The 20,075-nt window shown below is 43.5% G+C and overlaps 1 protein-coding gene across 2 annotated transcripts in view; it reads right to left on the bottom strand.

Annotated features, from left to right (window-relative positions):
• The window catches only part of jarid2b (jumonji and AT-rich interaction domain containing 2b), a 105,856-nt gene that overhangs the window by 16,378 nt on the left and 69,403 nt on the right, over positions 1-20,075 (bottom strand). For both annotated transcript variants that reach the window (XM_026155637.1, XM_026155636.1), the window contains 3 exons: positions 18,908-19,131; positions 6,559-6,771; positions 3,453-3,697 (listed from right to left, as the gene is read on the bottom strand). In XM_026155637.1, the coding sequence (XP_026011422.1) occupies positions 3,453-3,697; positions 6,559-6,771; positions 18,908-19,131 (682 nt within the window). The remainder of the gene's footprint in view (positions 1-3,452; positions 3,698-6,558; positions 6,772-18,907; positions 19,132-20,075) is intronic.

Below are 20,075 nucleotides of genomic sequence, written 5' to 3'. Positions count from 1 at the left end.
CATGAGAGCCCTGCTTTTCATTAGAAAACATGAAAAACAAAATGCGTCTGTATTTTATTGCTGTCATTCTGCTGCGTCTGTCTGTTTGGACTAGCTGGAGGTGGACCACATGAACAAGGCGGGAGGGAGGATGGGAGAGGATGGAGTTATCAATCACAGCCAGGGCGCCACAGGAGGGAGGTGACAGCCGGTCCATTGACAGGTTCGCCTTTGAAGGGCTCTCGTGTCACGTGTGTGTGTGTGTGTGTGTGTGTGTGTGTGTGTGTGTGTGTGGATTGTATTGTGTTTGCCTCAGGTGGTGGGGGGCCGACACAAAGACCAGGCCATTAAAAGATAAGGGGGAACTGAAACCTAACCCTGCCTCCGTCAATCACTCCCCCCGTCTCCCTACATACACAAACGCTTCTTCTCACAATGGAGGGAAAAGAACGCCAAAAATAAAACAGGGGGACAAGGCAGAGGGAGGAGTAAATGCAGATTGAGTAGAAATAGGAGCAGATAAAGTAAGTCTGCCGGCTAAAACGCTGTTTTCATGAGATAAACAGTGAAAAAAAAAAAAAAAAAAAAAAAAACTCCTACGACTCCAAAACTTGACTACTAAAAAGAATATATCCACAGATAAGAAAAGTTTCAGGCAACAGGTTATTTAGGGCAACAACGATGTCTAAACAGCTGTCTGTCATAAAGCTGCAGGATAAATATGGGAAGTATTTGTCATATCTAATCAGCAACTTTTGCTGACAATGTGAGAGACAACAAAACTGTCATGACACCTTCCTGCCACAAGAGGGCTCAGAGGACCGCCTCGCTTAAAAAGGGTGGGGGGTGTGGGGGGGGGGGGGGGGGGGCTCTCAGCAGGTCTCCCTCACTTTTTATTTGGTGTGGTGGAAAAGGAGGAAGGCAAGAGTGATGATGAGGTAGAATATGAAAGAAAGAAAGGTTCACTTCTAATAGCGACTGGCAGCGAGAAATGAAAAGAACGACGAACAGAATAAGAGAGACAATAAAGAGCCAAAAGGAAAAAAAATAGAGCACACAGAGGCAGGCAGCCGGAGACTGTTCATTTGCACGTGAGCGGGAAGGAGAGGGAGGGGGAAAGGAGGTGGGTCTAGATGACATCATGTGTTGCTATAGCCCAGCTGAGGCCTGCCAGGAAGATTTTTAACACACAATATCTGCAGGAGCAGGCCCTGAGAAGGCGGGGGTGGGGTGGGAGATAGACAGCGAGAGGAGGCCAGCCAGAGGATAGAATAAGACAGCAGAAAGTTTAACCCTTTCAAAGCTTTGCTGACTCACAAAAGAAAGGAAAAGAAAGAGACGCAGGGGAAGGCAGAAAATCCGGCCCTACATGCAAGATTATTGTGTTTGACAGGCACAGAATTATTTACTTACTTTTTTGTAAATTGGTGTGTTCTAGTAAGTCCATAAAAATGTGTGTGTGTGCATTTTGATCATACAGAGATTTGGTCATCTTGTGTGTTTTCTGATGTTTATGGCTGCTCAAAATAAAGACAGTGCTGAATGTCTGATACGCAGCGTACAAACGTATCCATCAAATGTTCCTGTGATGCAATGACAACTGGTGGGTTAAATCCTATTCTGAACTCTAAACGGTCTCCTTTGCTGGAGTGATTTATGATGCAACCACCAGAACACCTTAAAAGTGAGGCATGAATCTGATTTAAGTCTTCAATTTCCTGTCACTTGCAAAGCAACGCAATCCAGGCAGGTCAGGCTGATTTTTAAGCAGTTGAAGAAAGGTCACAATAGCCCAGCACCAACAACGTACACAGTTTACTAACCGGCTCATAGGAGCTTGCTTGAAAGGATGCCCTGATTAATGCAACACGGGCATTTGAATAAATAGTGGAGGAATGACCATATTCAGTATTCAGAATTGCAAATTGCATTCATCAAACTCGATGCCCTACCCAAGTTTATTATCCATGCTGCACAGTGTGGCTTGTAGTAGTTGGTGCCTTCAGGGAGGTTAATTGAAGACTGCGGAGAAACTAAATAAGAGTCTTCTTCCAAACAATGGAGTCAGTCCTGCTGCTTTTTTTTTTTTTTTATTAAAATGGATCAAATCATGTTGTTTTTTTTAAACTGTGTATACAAGCTGCTATTAAATTAGTGAGAATGACCATGAATTGAATTATGATCATGTTTTACCCTTTTTTTTTTTAGATTAAATACACACAACCACAGAGTTTGTTTTACTGCTACAAAAATCACTTGACCTTTTCTATGGCTTAGCCTGAACTGTCACCGTTGGTAATGTGTCTAAATTTGTGTGTCTTTTGAACACACATGGTTAACACACAACTTGTTCATGATAATTGGAGGGAGAGCGAAAAAGAAAAAACAAAACTAATCCTTCCAAATGATTGGAGCCATGTTGTCAAGGGCAAAATCAGTCTGTCTGACACAGGAGAAGAGAGAGAGTGAAGCATGAAAATTGGTAAAAAAAAAAAGAAAGAAAGAAAAAAGAAGACAGTGAGGATTGCTGAATGAGAGAACATGAGGAAAACCAAAACACACCGTGCGATAGAAGCAAAAGAATAACACTGGGTGCCAGCAGTGTGCGAAACGGAGCGAGGGAGAGAGTAGAGGAAGAACAGCAGAACAAAGGCCGGTGGGTAAGTGAGGCTGAAGTTTGTCTTGGCAGGCAGTCACTCTCATTGAAATTCCTTGTTGGGTTTGCTGGACAATTCCAGCCACTTTAAAAACCTGAAGCACATGTCTGTGTTTACACCAGCAGCAGTGCGGTGGAACAACGAGAAAACACCACCGCGAAATAAAGGCTGGCATTTCAAATATGGCGGGTTAAAGACGAAGCAGGAGCGAAAAAGGAAAGCCGATCGAATGCGGAGCCTCAGCAGTCACCTGCCTTTAATTAGCCAGCGTGGCCAGAGGAATGACACTTATCAAGCTGAAGACATCTCCAGCCTCCCCTTTTCCTGTTTTTCCCTCTTTCACTTTGTGGGGTTCCTTGAAACCTGCTAAGTGCCATGGAGAGGTAGGCAGGATTTCACAGCCCCTAGCCAGCACTACTAAATATAGCTGCAGTCGCAGCAGGCCAAAACACAATCATTACTCTCCCAGACACAATGGATGGAGGAGAAGGGAGGCAAAGAGAGAAGAAGAGAGGAGCAGAGGAGGAATTAAAAGTGTTAAAAATAATAAGATCTGTAAGAAAAGAGCAAAGTAGGAAGGAGGTAATGTAAAGAAAGCACTGCAAATACACCACAATACATCAGAAGGTAGGCAAGCACGACACAGGAGCAGTTAGGAGAAACCACAGAGAGGAAGATTTAAAAAAGATGGAAGATGGGTAAATAAAAATGGGAATCTCTGGAACTGTTTTCACTCTTTTCCATCTCCTTTCAGCCTATCACAGCTCTGACACGATACTGAGAGACCAGCGCTGGGCACTTCTGGCCACACACTACCTGCTTGCGCAGGTCCTCTGAAGTTCTCCTCAGTGGCAGCCCGTTGGCTGAACCTCTACTGTTGGCCATGGCCTGCAGCTCCCTTGCGTGCTCCCGCGCCTCTGCCCGCTCGCTGCGTTCTCTCAGGAGGGGCGGAGGTGGAGGTGGAGGGGGTGGCAGCGGCGGGGCAGGCGCATCCCTGCCGTGAGCGCCGCCCTTGGGCCTCGGACTCTCCCTGGTCCCCGCTTTACTGTGGCTGTGAAAAACTGGAAGAAGGGGCAAAGATGAAACACGAGGATCAGGTGTTTTGCTTTTGCAATTCTTAATAATAAAAAAAATAAATTTAAAAAAAAAATTGCTGCCTGCCAACATCTATGTTTTCGTATGCCTCAAAGAAAATCAGAGTGAGAGAGGAGAGAAGAAACAGTTCTGTGCTTTCCAGATTCTGGAGTAGAAGTTTCTAGTCTGCGGAAGCCAAAAGCAAACAAACAAATTAAATAATTAAGCTACTGCAGAGACTGGAAAGTTCCAAAAGTACATACTTCATATATATATATATATATGTATAGGACATATAGTATGCTTTTCAGCCTAGCATCTGCCTGTGCCAAAAAGCAGAATGGGTTTTACCCATTTGGGACTAAACCACAACGACCACATAGAAAACTCTACACAAACATTTGAGGTGACAGGCTTTTGGCAAACATATACGCCCCAATCAGTGAAATATGCATGATTTAAGGTGGGCATGAAAACGCCTTTGTGCTACGTGTCAATGAATCTGTTCAAAATAGACTTCGACTACATAAACCACCCCCGAGATGATGCTAAGCGAGCCCAACAGGAGAGCGGCAATTAACATACATTGAATGGCTCTCTCTTCAGCTTTTATGAGGCTCAATTTTAAAGTTTTACAGAGTCTTAAAATCAGCTGCAGCGCGAACACGCACACAGCACAGTATGCGTTTATTCTGAAAGGTGCGTCATTGTTAGTTGGTAGGTGGATGTCATGTTTTTTTGTTTATTTTAGCAGCAGTGCGTGTTGATGTGTGCAAGCGTGTGCATGCTTGCTGCATTGCACGTGTGGTTCGATGAAAAATGGGAGAAATTCTGACATTTTGAGAAGTGAGCTAAGCAAGAAACGGAGCCCAATAAAAGCTGTTTAATTTAGCTATGTCAACATGGCACATGGCCCAGAGAGAGAGAGGAGACAGAAATGAAGGGATGGCGCCCTGATGAATGGCCTACAATCTCAGGCCTTTCCTGTCTCTACCTCCCAGAATAAAACCTCTCTCTGCGTCGCCATTTCTATTTTCCCCATTTCCCTCACCCCCGCCTCCCATTGAGCCCATATAACTGTCCTCCTGCTGGAGATTGGCCCAAGCTGCATATTAAAGTGTCACGTTTGACACAAATCTTAATACCACAAAATGTACCGAGGTGTGAGCGTGTGTTTTTTTCCTCCACGAGCTTAAACACTCTTAACCAAAGCAGCGACCAGGTCGTCGTTGACTGCGTGCTCACACCTACTTGTGTACACTAAATGCCCGTTGCAGTGTCTTTAACCCCCCTCTCCCCCCTCATCTAGAGCGTCCCCTTGCAAAGTATATCTACCGATTTACCCCTTATCTATTTATTTAGCATATCACAGTGAAGGCGCCGAGGTGCTTTGCAAACAGTGTTTGTATATGAGATAAGAATAAGCTGTCCTCCTGCACAGAACAAGCCTGGGTTTGTTCAAACAGGTTACACTACCCCACCGTGCGTGCTACTTATACACATGCGTAGCATACACACTATATTTTATGTTTAAAACTGCAGCTACAGATGGTTTTTAAAAGGATGAGGGGGAAGTACGCATAGATAGGAGAACGCCAGGGGCCGGCACTGCTCGGGAGCGAGTGACATAAAGGCAGCAAGAGTTTAACGTTTAGCAAATCAACGAACCTCTCCCTCCCGCTTTCTTTTAATCCTACCAGTGTCTCCCGTAGTCTCTCTCCTCTTTCACATTCCACTTGAGAGGATGACCGGGTTGGGAGGGGGGGGGCTGAGCAAAGTGTTCACCTTTCAAATCCTTTCTGGCGGTAATTTTACAGACTTAGAAGGGAGTGAAAGTCAGGGATGGAGGAAATGTGAAACTAGATACAAAGCCCTTTATGGGGGGATTTTATATCTGAAAACTATATGAGACTAATGGTTTGTAGGGGAAAAATAAAATAAATAAAAGGACGAGATTGATGTGAAAAAGAATGGGGGTCAGAACATACGTTACAAACCAAATAAATAAAGTAACAGGGACAGTAGAAATATTCTGGATTCTTTTAAATCTGCTCTGCTGTGCTGCAAGTCTATTTATAACCAGACTGCTGAAATTGTGTCATGCTTCGTTTCAGTTTGCTAAAACCCAAATTTAACTCCTATTGGAAAAAACATATAAGAAAGCCACTTGTTAATTTGCAGATTTCTATGTAACATTTCTGCACCGTTTTGCACAACTCTGTATGTGTATTCATCCAAATGTCTATTTGCCCCAAGGGGCATGCTGTAACTGTGCTGCGTATGTGTATCAAGGGCCCTGGCCAGCTGTTGCAGTGTGTGCATAAACACCTTGTTAGGGCTTAGTAAGCTAAGTGTTAATTGGGGTGGAAAGAGTTGATGCGCCGCTCCACTATCCCCATGTGACTGTGCCTCCCCCTCCTCCTCTGCAGTTCAAAACAGCAGTGCTTAGGAAATCGCTCACATGCGCACATGGGCAGAGGGACGCACACAAACATACTCTGACATGAACTGTAAAAATCAGGCTCTTTGTCGCGCGACTCATTCTGTGCTCCTACATTAACTCGATGCTTTTCCATGGTTTCCATTTCTCCGTACATATTAAACCCATCCCTGGAGTGCCCCATCTTTTCCTCCTCTTCCCTCAGTTACATCTCGTAGCACCACTTTTATTTTTCTGCGTTCTCTCCTCCATTAACTCCTCTCACCGGGGTCTCCGAGGCACGTTACACCGACAGAAAACATTCCCCCTTCGTTCAGCGTGTGAAGACGGGAGATGCGCTTTTGGTAATAGAAGAAAAAAAAAAAAATACACGACGTGCTTCGTTCCGAACTCTGACGCCGTCCTTACCGTGCCCATTAAGCGGCTGCCTGGCGGGAAGCTTGCCCTTGCGGGGTGTCGAGTGGCAGGAGGAAGAAGCCGAGGCTTGGCTGCTGCTTCCCGCAGAGTGTACGCCACCTCCATTCCTCACCTGCTCCTCCTCCTCTTCGTCGTCTTCCTCCAGGTCCTCCTCCTCCTGGGAGCTTCCGAAGTAGGCCATATTGCTGGGCAAGGCAGAAGAACCTGAGTGCAGAGGGGAGGTGGTTAGTAGGGGGAGGAGCAAGGAAATAATTACAACTTAAAAATAATTTAAAAAAAAAAAAAAAAAAAGAACACCTCTCAACTGGAAGTTTAGTCTATTGCCAGTCTGCTGTCCTACTTCACCACAATACGCATTAGGGAGCCCCAAGTGCATTTTAATCTCAGACGTCATAAAGGGAATCAACATCAGCACGTAAGTGGTGAAATATTATAGCAAAAATAGAAGTTGCTCAGGGGTTTAAGAATAATGGGGCTTTTCATCTGTTATTATCCCAGTTGGTGGCTTATTGATGCTTTGTAAACTGCTCTGCACACAGCAGTGCCATTGTTGCCGACAGTCAAGTGGAGAAATGCACAAACACAATTAAGGAAATGTATAGCACAATGTCAGAATGATGACAGAACGACAGGATATATGCATATATCATATATACCCCGCTCCCCCCAGTACGTTCCCAATAGTTCATTAGATATTGTACCATCAGCTTCATTTATAGAACTGTCATTGTCAGTGGGTTAGCTGACCATTGTCTTGTAAACTTCTCACTGGGCCAAAGAGTTTGACAACAGCCGCTGTGGTTCTAGCAATATCAGTAGCAATGCAGTAGCAATGCAATGCACTGTCACGCGGTGCTAAGGGAGAGGGAGAGAGATGACTAGCAACTATTTTATAGATAGCTGGAAGCGCTGCAAGTACGCAACAAGCCGTCTTTCCACAGAGGCTCTTGATGGTGACAGTTTTATTGAGAAATATATAATGTACATATCTAACTCTGGTTTCTAAAGTAACTCTTCCACAAAGCGCTGCTCCCTCGCTCTCTCTCTAGCTGCTGAACTAATCCCAAATCTGTCGCGTTCACTCTTCCAAACAGGATTACTGTCAATCTCCAACTCTACTGGAGAAGAAAACCAACTTTCTCTTTTTCTTTTTACTTTTCCTGTCACACTCAATCACTTTCATTGACATCTGAGAAATCTAACTCGGTACGGTGTTTGGCAGTGGGTTGCCTATAACATTACCTCCGTTAGCTCGACGCAGACATACAATCGCTCTCACAAAAAGGTCATAAAGCCCAAAGCTATGTTGTTAAATCTCATAATGTTGTACTCGTAAATCAGCGTGCAAAAACAGCTGGGCCGGTCATGCACATGCAGGAATAAAGAACGGGAAGGGAAGCATGCAGAGCGCAACGGCAGTGATGTCTACGAATACAGAGGCGCAGTAGGAAATCGCTCAATGCCTCGAACTGATTCCAGAAAAAGAAAACAAAAAACCACAAATACAAATACAAAAATCTAAAAATGAGTAATAGATTATGAGTTTTCCACCTATCGCTGCAGGTACTCTCGGCAGGCATGTTTGGGTGAGTCTGTACTCAGTTCGTCTGTCGTCCCAGCATATCACCACATCACTTGGTGCATTTACATTTTCGTTCTGAAGATGGGATTGAGTTTAAGAACAACAACACGAGGACATGGTGGCAGAGGTGAGAAATCGAGCTAAAGAAACTGAATGCCAAAGCATCTTATCGGCTTTCGCTGGGAGGTTGGGTTTTTGCAAGAAACAAATGATTTTCTCCCGAGGACTCTCACTGCATGGACTGTAAAAATCGGTACTCACCAATACTACAGATCAAGTACAACTCTGGATCCCAGAGCAGACAATGAACAGCCCATTGTTTATTGTAATAAACCCCTGAGAACTAAGTGAAGGAAACCGACCGCTCCCGTGTGCAAAACGCTTGTGTATGCAACATGCATGAGTGACCTTGGGCACACTTAACATTTTTAACTTTAACTTGTACAATTAGTTTAATAATGTAATAATAATGTAATTCTAAAACTACATGGTTACGATTGTCGATTTGTGCTTAACGGAAATGTGTGATCATGCCACATTCTCACAGCTTTAATTAAATCTGGCTGCGATCAGGAAACCGTGGATTTGTACAAAGTTGTTGGTCGTTTATGACTAAATCGATTACATAGCATGAGCGACCACTGTGGGTCTATTACCCTTTTCAGGGGTTTCAATGTGTAACGGGCAATTAATGAACAGTAATGTGTGATTATACACCAATTAAAATAATCTTAATCCTCTGAAAAATAGGCTGAATTCAAATAGCCTGCCTTAAACTGTGGGCCTACTTAAATTTACATAGTGGATCTAAATTTATCCAAGCACATTATTTAATTAGCTCACTTGTTTTTCGAGAATATATTGAATATATGTAAGACCATTTTACATCTTATGAATGTAATACATTCAGTGGATGAATTAGGTGTTATACTTTCTGGACAGGCTATAATTTAGCAGGAAAATTACATTGGAATTCATAAAGTGTTAAAAGGCCGGATAAAATGTTTTAGTGAGTGACAGTAATGCAATCATGTGTTGGTGATATGTAGAGTACTGTGCAAAAGACTTGAACCACCCTTCATTTCTCTGTATTTTGAGAGGAAAAGGGTGAAAAAGGTGCAATAATGTATAATAATTTAAGCTTTCTTGTAATTTCCTGAAGTAGTCTTCAGGAATAGTTCTCCAGGATCAAGGACATTCAAAGCTCTTCTTTGGATGTTGGCTGCCTTTTAGTCTATTCTGATCCAACACTGCTTCAATAACAGTGAGGTTCAGGCTCTGGGGAGGCCAATCCATGACTGATAGTGTTTCTATCAATGTCACGCTGATAAATGAAGCCGTTACCAATCAAACGCTTTGCAGATGGTATTGCATGGTGGATCAAAATCTGATGACACTTTTCTGTGTGTGTGGGGGGGAATACCCAGCAAAGACCTGACACAGGACCTGAGAGATGCATCCGATTTCTCAAGTTCACCCAATTTCTTAAGGACGTTACTTTCAGAAACTGTTCATCTGCTGTAGACAGTTTTTCTTTTGTTCTCCACTTGCCAGGTTTTCAGCCTTAAGAGCTCTTAAGGAGTCACCTTGCAGGTGCAAAAGCACTATTTGATGCTCGTCAAACTGAGGTTTTTTTGTAGATTCAAGTACAGAAAATTGGAGCAAATGGTGTGTTTTTGCGACAGGCTGCTAGTAACAAAGAGCTGAATGATAATTGGTTCTTTGTTAAGCCGTCCGAGTTTTGGACAGCACTGTATCAATTTTTTTTCTGTTTCTGCTCAATCGAACTCAGTTTCTGGTGCAATTTTTGTTACATTTCTGTGCTATTTTGTCCTTTGACATTGTATTTTTACCTTTTTATATTATTGTAGGTACTTCTTCATGCTTTGGCTGCTCTAACATAAGAACTTCCCAGCTTTTGAGATTAATAAAATACTTCTCATCTGATCTGTGAAAAGTGTTCCACAAAGTGCATTTACTTCACAGCTGCCTGGATACATTCAACATTTGTGTGTGTAGGTGAGATTACAGTCACCCTTTAAATGATATCCTGACTAAGGCTAGGCTTTTCTAATAACTGTTACATCCTGAAGAACTCAACTTTATGTAACCATCACCTCAGAGTAAACGGCATGCTTTAGAAAAAGAATCCTTAGGAAGATTGCTGTAAACCAACAACTTACACTGGCACGGATTTGATGGCTTCCTTTTCGCTTTGGAGAACAAAAAGAAGCAGACTCGCTGAAATCATTATCCTAATTTTCCGACTTCCTTTTCTGAAGCGTGTACTACATCTTTAAACATAGATTAATTTTCGTTTTAAAGTGCAGTGACTATTATTGGCTGGCGAGAGGACATGTGGTTAGCACATGTCACGTTACATTTATTTTGAAAACTCTGTTTAAATAGCACACACATATCAAAGCTTTCCAAACACAAACTAAAGCCTGGTAATAATAAATCTTGTTGTGTTTTGGATCGTACTTTTTACACTCTCTGCCAGTTTCTAATTATCCCCTTAGAGAGCGAAAGAGAGAGGGAGAGAGAGGGAGAGAGGGGGGAGAGAGAGAGGGGGGGAGGGAGGGAGGGAAAAAAGTGTGTAGTGGCAGCAGATTCCCTGAAAATTGCTGTTTCATCTGCTCTAACTTCGTACAGAGGTCTGACAGAAGTAACTGTTCTACATAGTTTAATACAGTCTTTGCATTCAGCCATAAAGTAATGCTGCATTTCAACATCAGCTCACACACTCCAAAAGAACTAACATAAGAAGCTAAGACAACACACGTTCAGTGAGTGTTTATGTTGTGGTTTTGAGCATGTGAAGCAGAATGCAGACAATTATGGGAAAATTACAGTGGCACTTTTTCCTGCTACACGTTTTCTGGCTTGTAACCGTGGATCTGACCTCCGCATGCACAAACCAACAAGATCCAAAAAGCACCAACAATTGTCCCTAGTGCCCCCCCCATAAACACACACGCCAACAAACACAGAGCACGCACACCTCGTTTATCTTGGCGACAGAGCAAACGCTCGTCTCGTAGACCAAACAAACACTAAGGCGGTACACACACCGGCCCAATCAGCTTCTAATGACTTGCTTCATTAGCTAAATGGCTGTAATTTACTGCCCTAAGCAGGGGTCAGCAGGCCAACGGCAACAGACCACAGGGGCACCTAAGGGCAAAGATGGGGGTGGGCGCTTGTTTTTGGATTCCAGGCAAATGGAGATGAACCGGTGAACATGTACAAACACTTTTATCTTTATGTGAACCGATTTAATGGGGTTACGGTAAGATAATTGTTAGGACTAGCTATTTAGCTTGTATATTAAAAAACAAAACAAAAATAAAATAATGTCAGATTGGTACAACTGAACAGTTGCGAGCTGCTTGTTTTCCTGTGCGTGTTTAATTGTGAAAGAGCCTAAGAGTTCAACACAAATCATTTAGTCTTTATATTTTTAATGAAACAAAGGCTAAAAATTTGTTTTGTAATTTGCTGTGGTGATGTGCTGGGAAAGAAGAGAAATGCCACAAATGATAAAATAGTGACTGAAGGCAAGGTTCAGACAAGCAAGGGGATGTCACAACAGCACATGGGCCTAGAGACCCGTCAGTAATTTTGGCAGCCTCTGGTCACTAGAGAAAAATCCGTATTCTAGTCCTAGTTGGTGGGTGTGGTTGCTAGGGGCTGTTAGCCGTCGCTCGATGAAATCTGTTGAAATGATGATTTTGCACCAAATCTCTTAACAGTTGTTTTTGTCACAAGCAGATCTGCAGTAGTTGCCTATAGTTTCCATGGAAGATGCATGCAAGCTTTAGTGAAACAAACTGGAAACAGAACATTTGTCTTCAAATTTAAAGTTGCGCTTCACCACTGCAACCAACACATTTCACCGATTCACGCAATCGCCTGCCAGCAACCCACCAGCAACCGCTTGCAACCGGTTGGGGAATGCACATTTCTTGCCCACCGACTGGTGGTTGAGAGATGGTCAATGACAGATCTCTAGGCCTGCGTGAATGAGGGCCCAGTATATTCAAGATCCCCACAATAACACTGTCTGGGATTTTGGAGAGCAGCAGAGGGAGGGACAATTACACAGACTGAGCCTGCCAAACATATTTAGTGATCCAATACTGACCACTGGCATGACCACAGCAGTGGCAACAATACTTCTGGAGCAGATACCAGACATTTACAGCCCTCATCTATCAGTGCCTTAAAACTGTACAGACACACTCACCCATGCACACAAGGTGGAGAAAACACAGCTCATTCTTTCCCCAAGATCTCCAACAGGGCATGTGCCCAATCCCACAATTACACCAGTTTTTCATCCACCTCATTCCGGCCGCAGACAAATCATAATTAGGTCTGAAAGAGTCTATTAGGATTGTCATTTTTAACGGGGCTCTTGGGTGGGGGGCTTAATTATAAACCCTCCATTCTCTGGCTACCCTTCTTTTGTCCCCTCAACTGGAATTGAAACAATGAGGACAATTTAAATAGTCAATCAGGAGGGTTTAGCTGCCATGGGGACATGTGGTTGTGCTGACTTAGTTGTAAGTGCTCGATGTGTGTTCAGGAAGTATGAATGCTGTTTTGAAGGGAAGGTAGGAAGAGGAGGTAAACACGGGTCCTCCGGTGAGGAGAAGTTACAACAGCTGAGCTGTGCCAAAACTCTTCATCGTTCTCTTAGAGGGGAAAAGGGATTAGGGATTACATTTCCAATTGACATTCCTTTATGTCAGCTAAACCATTAACTCCACAAACAGCGGCTCTGCTTTTAGAAGAGAAAAGCAGACTCCGTGAGTGTTGCATGAGGAACTCCTCCACAGAGTCATTACTGAAAAGAAAATCACAAATGTATGCACACACATATCGTTCCAGGCCTTAAATCAAAACAGCAATCATACATTTGGAGGAGAGAAAAGTGCATTATCCCTGAAGGAAACACAGCTGTCACAGCAGCAATGCACTTAAGAAACACACGAGTAGCTGTCAGACTTGAATCTTTTTCTTTGAAAGCAGTCGGACGAGTGAAAGCAGTGAAAATGTGTTTCTAGTTTGGCAAACAATTTCTGGCAATAAAATACAAAAAAACCAACACACACACACAGACATTATTAATTCTAACAATCTAGCCACAAAGATAAAGATCCTTTAAATCCAATAAAGTGCCTTTATTAGAACTAGCTGTTTTTTGTTGTTTTTTTAAAAAACAGATGTGAACAACTCCTCGGTTGGTTTTGGTTCACATGTGTAATCACAAATGGGGATTCTGAGGTCTTTGGTTCACTAGGTCAGAGCTGGGAGGTTATGTAAGCAGAGTGGATGGATTGGCCTCACTGAACCTGAGGAGAGGCACCACACTGGGGCTGGCAGGCAGAGGAGAAAGCCCACAGGGCAAAGAGCTAAGCGCTGTTGTAGCGTTCACACGCGCACACAGGCACAGGAAATTACAAAAAACAGGAGTCTTGCATAAGAGACTCATTTGCAATAGTGTGTGCACACAGTTATTAATTTACTCCCTAATCGTTAAGCTCATCTTCGGTACTGTGTGTACTCTGTGTGTGCATTACTGTGTGTTTGTTCCTCACTGAAGCAAATAAAGTAAATGACATCTTCCCCAAATGAATCACATAAAGGTGAAACTACTCAAACAGCTGTTATATCATTTATAGCCCATCAGCAGGGTGCATGTCATACACTCAACATTAAGAAAACTGGCCTCCAGGGCTTCTGGCTTGGTTATAGGTTAAAATTTAAAGATTACTGGGCAAAAGGTTAAATAGGTTTCAAAGGCAAGATAAAGGCAAGAGAAGGACATTAAAAAGGTGAGCATGGCAGCAAAAGCACCATTATGGCCAAAATGATAGTCATTGTTATTTTGATCTATATTGAAATCACAATTATAACGCTGCTTTCAGTAACATTCTTGCTAATGTACAAATGCTGCACAATAAAATTAGAAACCCCCTTTTTACTTAAATCAGGGTGTCTGTTACAGGAAAAACATACATTTCAAAACTTGAACACAAATTAAAATCAACAGAACGCCATCACATTTTTCTACATTCTCCTGTTAATTAGAACATCTCTGCTGACAAATAAGGTGTTTGTTTACCTTGCCTAACTGCCTCTCCCAGAAGCAAAATAATTCTTTCTTTGTACCTGCTCGATGGATGTGACTAAAACCTGAAGCAGAGTACTTGACAGCTGTGAGATCGCTCCCTTTTTCCACTGTAATGTTTTGCATACAGCGCAAGTTTTGGAAAAATAACTGTGCACAGAGATAACGTCTCTTTTGTCCACCATGTTGACCATTGCCACAGAGCCTTCGACGCTCCCCTCGTTTAATGGGCTCTTTTCTTTGACCAAATGCGATTGTGTTGGTGAATAAGTGTGTCTTTGTGAGTGGCGTGAATACGCTGCACGACTACGGACGACTAAGATGACGTTTGACAAATCACGCTAGCAACCACTGTGTGTTTCTCTTGGCCTTCATGCATTCATTTTACTGCCATTTGTGGTGTGTTTTGAGAAATTGAATAAGTTAGTTGTGTTGCTCTGTGGCGCACGCACAACTCACTCAGCCGCACTCTTTCCATGTGATTTATTCACAGTTAACATCTCTTGCCCTAAATCCCAAGTATTTCCAAACAACTGGCGACATTAGATTTTTGTTTTGACAGCCTGTTATCGGTTGTATATCTGCCTGTTAATGTAGTGTTACTGGTCCGGACTAGCCCAGGAAACTTCAAGCTGCGCGGTGCAGGGAACAGCTGTGATTGGCACATGCGGCCGTGCTGTCAGGCGGTGATTTACGTTTGCTTTGTGTTCTTTTGTCGGAGCACGCATTTCCAATATCGGTCGATCGCGTTCATTTAACTGTGGGAGGCCAAAAATCAGGATTAAGATTAAAAATTGATTTTCAAGTGTCTGCAGTTATTGAGGATTTTGTGTTTGTGCAGTTTCGGGTGCATTTTTCTTTTGTGTGTATTGTAAAGACTGGGGAACACTTGGGTTATAAATGATGCAGTGTGTGCCAACAATTACGGTGAATACACTGATACCAAGTCAAACATTACTCAGTTGATTTTTTAGAAAACAAAAGCAATCGAAACCATGTCAAATCATTTTGACTTTGACTGTGGGGGTAACTTAAATACTGAGCATCTCAATTTGAAATGAACACCTTCACTCTGCTCTCATCAGTATTGCCCCCACCCTGTATGCAGCAGTACTACACTGTTACAACAGGCAGACAAGGCCAGAGGCAGACTGTCTGGCTACCACCCAAATGGCTTTCTCCATGGATATAAACAGCCCAAGTACAGGCCTGGACCACACATAAACACCATTTTGAGAACACAGGCAAGGACTGCGCACTCTGGCTTGTTTGCTACGGTGTGTGTCTGTGTGTTTGTGTGCAGGAGAAAAAGCTGAACAGTGGGATAAACACACATTGAACATAGACCCAAGACAGTGTGGGTGGTGAGCATACATGATGTGCATCCTTCTATATAGTAGATAGAAATCTCTGTTGCTGTTTTTTTGTTTCTTGTTACTTTTCTGTCCAGTTACTCCCACGTTGCATCAGAATAATCCAGCACCCCCTGCTCCCCCATGGAGGAATTAAAAATAGCTTTTCCTCAGATACAACAACAACAACAACACCACCACCACACAGCAGTCAGCCAATTCATTATCATAGGGAAAACAAATCCCACAAGAGCAAAATGGCGTCAATAAACAAGCTGGGATCGGATGAAAAGGTGCACCAACAACATGTTAACTGCAATTTCTCAACACAGACTGACACACGAGTCCTGCTTCTTTCACAACATTTCTTTTTCTTTTTTTTGGGTCGCTCACTTTATCGCTTCAAATCTTTCATGTTTTAACTGCTTTTATGTGGCTGTCTGAATGAGTGATGGATAGAACCCATTGGGTGGATGCTTAATGTTTTCCAGATAAGATAAGCAAACAACACTGCAGTGGATACACGGAGGGGGAGGAGGAGAAGGGGGGGGGGGGGGGGGGGGAGAATACAAATTTATGCTTACACCTTGAACGTTTGACCTGGGTCACACCCCAGAAATCACCACTGATGAGATATTCTGGGCAGAAATGTCACTTAATGCTTACAGAAAAAGAAAAAAAGCTAAAAATCTGATCAAAATGAAAGGGAAATCAGGGCTATGATTACACAGCTGGAGATTCTGTCAGAGACATTTTTGGTAGCTGACATGAAGGAGCCTAATGTGTGTGGTGGTCAGATCACCAGAGACATGTATCAGAATCTTAAAGGGGATTGGAGCTTTCAGATATCAAAGACTGGAGTCTCTTTGAAAAGATTAACCAGGCTAACACAGATGTCCTCATGGGCTGCGTCTCCCTATATACCCTGCATGCTTTGTGCAGGTAGTTGGCGCGTAGACATAACCCCCCACCCACACACGCAGAAAATGGTATGAGGGCACACAGGAGATAAGCAGGACAGGACACATCAGTGGTTGGTGTGGATTTGCACACACACACACACACGCACACGCACACGCACACGCACACCACCTCAAGGGCTCTGCTGACATTCTCCCATGTCCCTCTCTTGGTAAGGGTCCCTGCATATGGGTCACATGAGAGGCCAAGGGGAAAACTGAGCAGAAGAAGCCCTGCAAAGGAAAATGTCATCCTCACAGCATGGATGGAGCACACACGCACAGAGAGCCAAACTGGTGTCTATAAATACAGTGGTAGAACAGGGAGCGGCAGCACTGGGGGGGCTGTGGAAAACTGTTCAATCGTTAGCTTAGCAGCCTAGCTCTAAAATTAGCATTAAAGTGCAGCAGAGTGCAGCTAAACACTCGCTTGAAATCTGCTCGCAAAACACTAATTCAGCCCTTAATTATAAAGAGAGACAACAGCAAAACTGAGTCAGAACAAGTCACCCACGCTTCATTAGCCTGCAACTGCTCGTGTGTAAGGCACGGCGTTAGCTTAGCACCAAGTGATTAGTCTAATTTCAGCCACAAAGTATATGGGACATTGTATCATTAGCCTATGTAACATCATGGCCTATATATGTAAATCAAGGCTCATCACACGGAAGGCTCGAGTCCATTTTAGCAACTTCCAATTACACGTTTCTGAATGAGCCCTGTAAGGTTAAAATGACATCCCATAATAGGAGTATTCTCCTCAGAACAGGAACATATAGCCATTACGCCCGACAGACTTTAATCTAAATTTTCCCCCCTCCCGAGTGTGGAGCGGACTTTTGTGGGAGGGGCAGAGGTTAATAACGATAACGGCAAATTAATCTATAGAGCAAGGTGTTTCTGTCTTTCACAGGAATTAACTTCGGTTGCGAGGACATTTTAAAGAAAAAAGGGTGGGTGAGATATTCCACGAAGGATAGAAGTCACAACCAAGGTTGTTTGAGATAAACGGTCCTATGTAATGTTTGGACCTTGGGATGAACGTGTCACTCCCTCTCCTCTCATTTTTCTTAAGAAGGGATGATTGAGAGCAAGGGGGTTATCGTTACATCACAACACATTCAGACAAGACATGTAGTAGACGTAGCTGTTTCAACATATACCTTACAGTGTAAACAGGAACAGCAAATTAAAGAGTGCACATGCATCAGATAAACCTAGAAACTGTCAAGCCGTCTCTATACTGAGCCATGATTGTCTCTCACCGATTCAAGATCGTATCGGCCTTGAATCCTGAAACTCTTGCATATTCTACAGAGGTTTTTGCGAGCTAAGATTGCAGATTTTTAAAGAGAATTTATAGTCCTGGGTCTTTTAACCTTGGCCTTGGAAATGTTTTAAGGTAATAAAATAAGTAGCACTTCATACTTTTAGCACAACAAGAAAAAAAAACTTTTTGCAGTGTCCTGGCAGAGGACTAACCCCCTCTGTATCCCGGCCAGCGGAGCATAGATCATAAGTAACATGAGCCCTTCATTAACTCAAGAGGGAAAAAAAGAACAAGAGTTGTTTAGCAACCTTGAGTGTCGAGGATATCTGCGCTCCTTTGAGTGACTGCGCTCAGTTTATCAGGTATCCTTTTGAGTTTTTAACCCAAATAGACAAACAATGCTGCTGTATGAGACAAAGAGGAGCAGCGCACACACGCGTAACTCATTTGACTGCTAATTGCTCTGCTGTGGCTTTTCCACTTCATTTGACATCAAAAGTGCTACACAGTGTCAATGAACCTGTGCAGAGTTTGTAGTGCAGGCTGTGTGAGTACTCCATGTTCGAAACAGCTGCTGTAGTAGAGGGTGATAGGCAGGGTGTTAAAGAGACAGACAGTTGTTGAACGGTGGGAGGGGGAGATGTGTAAGCTGATGAAATGCAGGATAATCTTAGCCATGGGCAAGTATGCAGTTAGATGCAGCATGTGTGAAGGGTTTTGTCTGTGTGTGTTATGAGTGGGTGGAGGGTGATCAAAACCTGACTTAACAAAACTTATTCTAAGCTCCCTGGAGTTGCTTATGCACGCATCTTTATGTGCATAGAGCCAAACAATAGGGAAGCATATCCTGGTGTTAGGATAATTAATATGCAACATCCCCTTTCTAGCGTTAGACCTCAGCCCCGGTCCCTTGAATAAAAACCTCTTTAATATCATATCTGCAGCGTTCTTGTTAAACAATATGCTTTCCCGCTCTGCCGCTGGTTGTAGGCACGCATGTAATTATGTCTCCATCTGCTCCACTCTGCTGCATCTTACCTCTGAGGCAGAGGAAGGTGAGAAAGTCCTCCGTCTTGGGCTTGCGCCTGGAGAGGTCCTGGATGGAGGAGGATGGGGATGAAGCGGAGAGGGACGAGAGGGACGTGGATGGCACCGTGGAAAGGCCGGCGTTCAGGCCGCCCGAGTCAGCAACTTTGATGGGCGTAGTGCTGGGCGAGTTGGGCTGCGACTGGGCAAACTTCCTCTGGGCCTGGAGCCGAGGCCTTGTTGGGAGGGGAAAGAAAAACAACAAGTTAGACCCTTGGATCCTTTGCACATAAACACAGAATTTACAAGTAACATAAGCCAGTGTGTTGGAAGAAGTACAACATTTAACCCCAATGCAGCTCCGTCTGCAGCTGACTAAAAATAAAACAGAATGTGACTCTTTTGCATACCTGCAAACCCACTCTATCATTTTTACTACTGTGGCCCACTGGCCATTGTCTCACTGTAGGGAGGTTTCGTTGAAACAATTACCCTCTAGCGAAGAATTGATTACTCTGTGCGTGTGTGTGTATTTGTTCAGTGAACGGGAGCGAATCCATCATGATCGCTTTGATATGCAACAAGCGCACATTCAGTGGCCGACTTGCCCATTCTCACCGATAGTGTGGGTGTATTTAAATGTGTGCATCTACATGAGCTGACGATGTTTTCACACATGTAGTTGTAGTTCCTCTTTTTCATTCCTGTTAAGCGCTATTGAATAAGAAAAGAAAAGCGCCTATAAGGCAGAGCCTCTGCTGTCAGTGGCAGCTGATAAAAACCAACTACACAAGGACAGTGTGCCAAAACAATCACATGCTAACCGGCAACAACTTTCTTCATCTCCCCATCTTTCTGTCTCATAATTTTTTTTTCCACCCTCGTCTCCTCCTCACTCCTCCTTCCCTCACTTCTGTTGCTACATTGTACGCGCTTTCCTCTGTGATGCACAAAGCCTTTGAGACGTCGCTCTCATTTTTCTCTCTCCTTGTCTCTTTTCTGTCTTTATTTCACAGTGTGTGCCAGAGGAGGCGATGGTAAGAGCAGAATATTAAAGAGGTAGATGTCTCAGAAAGCAACGGACTCGCTTGTCACACACCACCTCTCCTTGATACACGCACGTGCAGGCACATGGATGCAGACCCTCCCTCTCCACGCGCACTTAAAAAGTAGGCGCGTG

This window comes from Astatotilapia calliptera, chromosome 22 (genome assembly GCF_900246225.1).
Source record: "Astatotilapia calliptera chromosome 22, fAstCal1.2, whole genome shotgun sequence".
Classification (NCBI taxonomy): Eukaryota; Metazoa; Chordata; class Actinopteri; order Cichliformes; family Cichlidae; genus Astatotilapia; species Astatotilapia calliptera.
The sequence above is the reverse complement of the archived record's forward strand: the minus strand, read 5'-3'. Positions and strand labels throughout refer to the sequence as shown.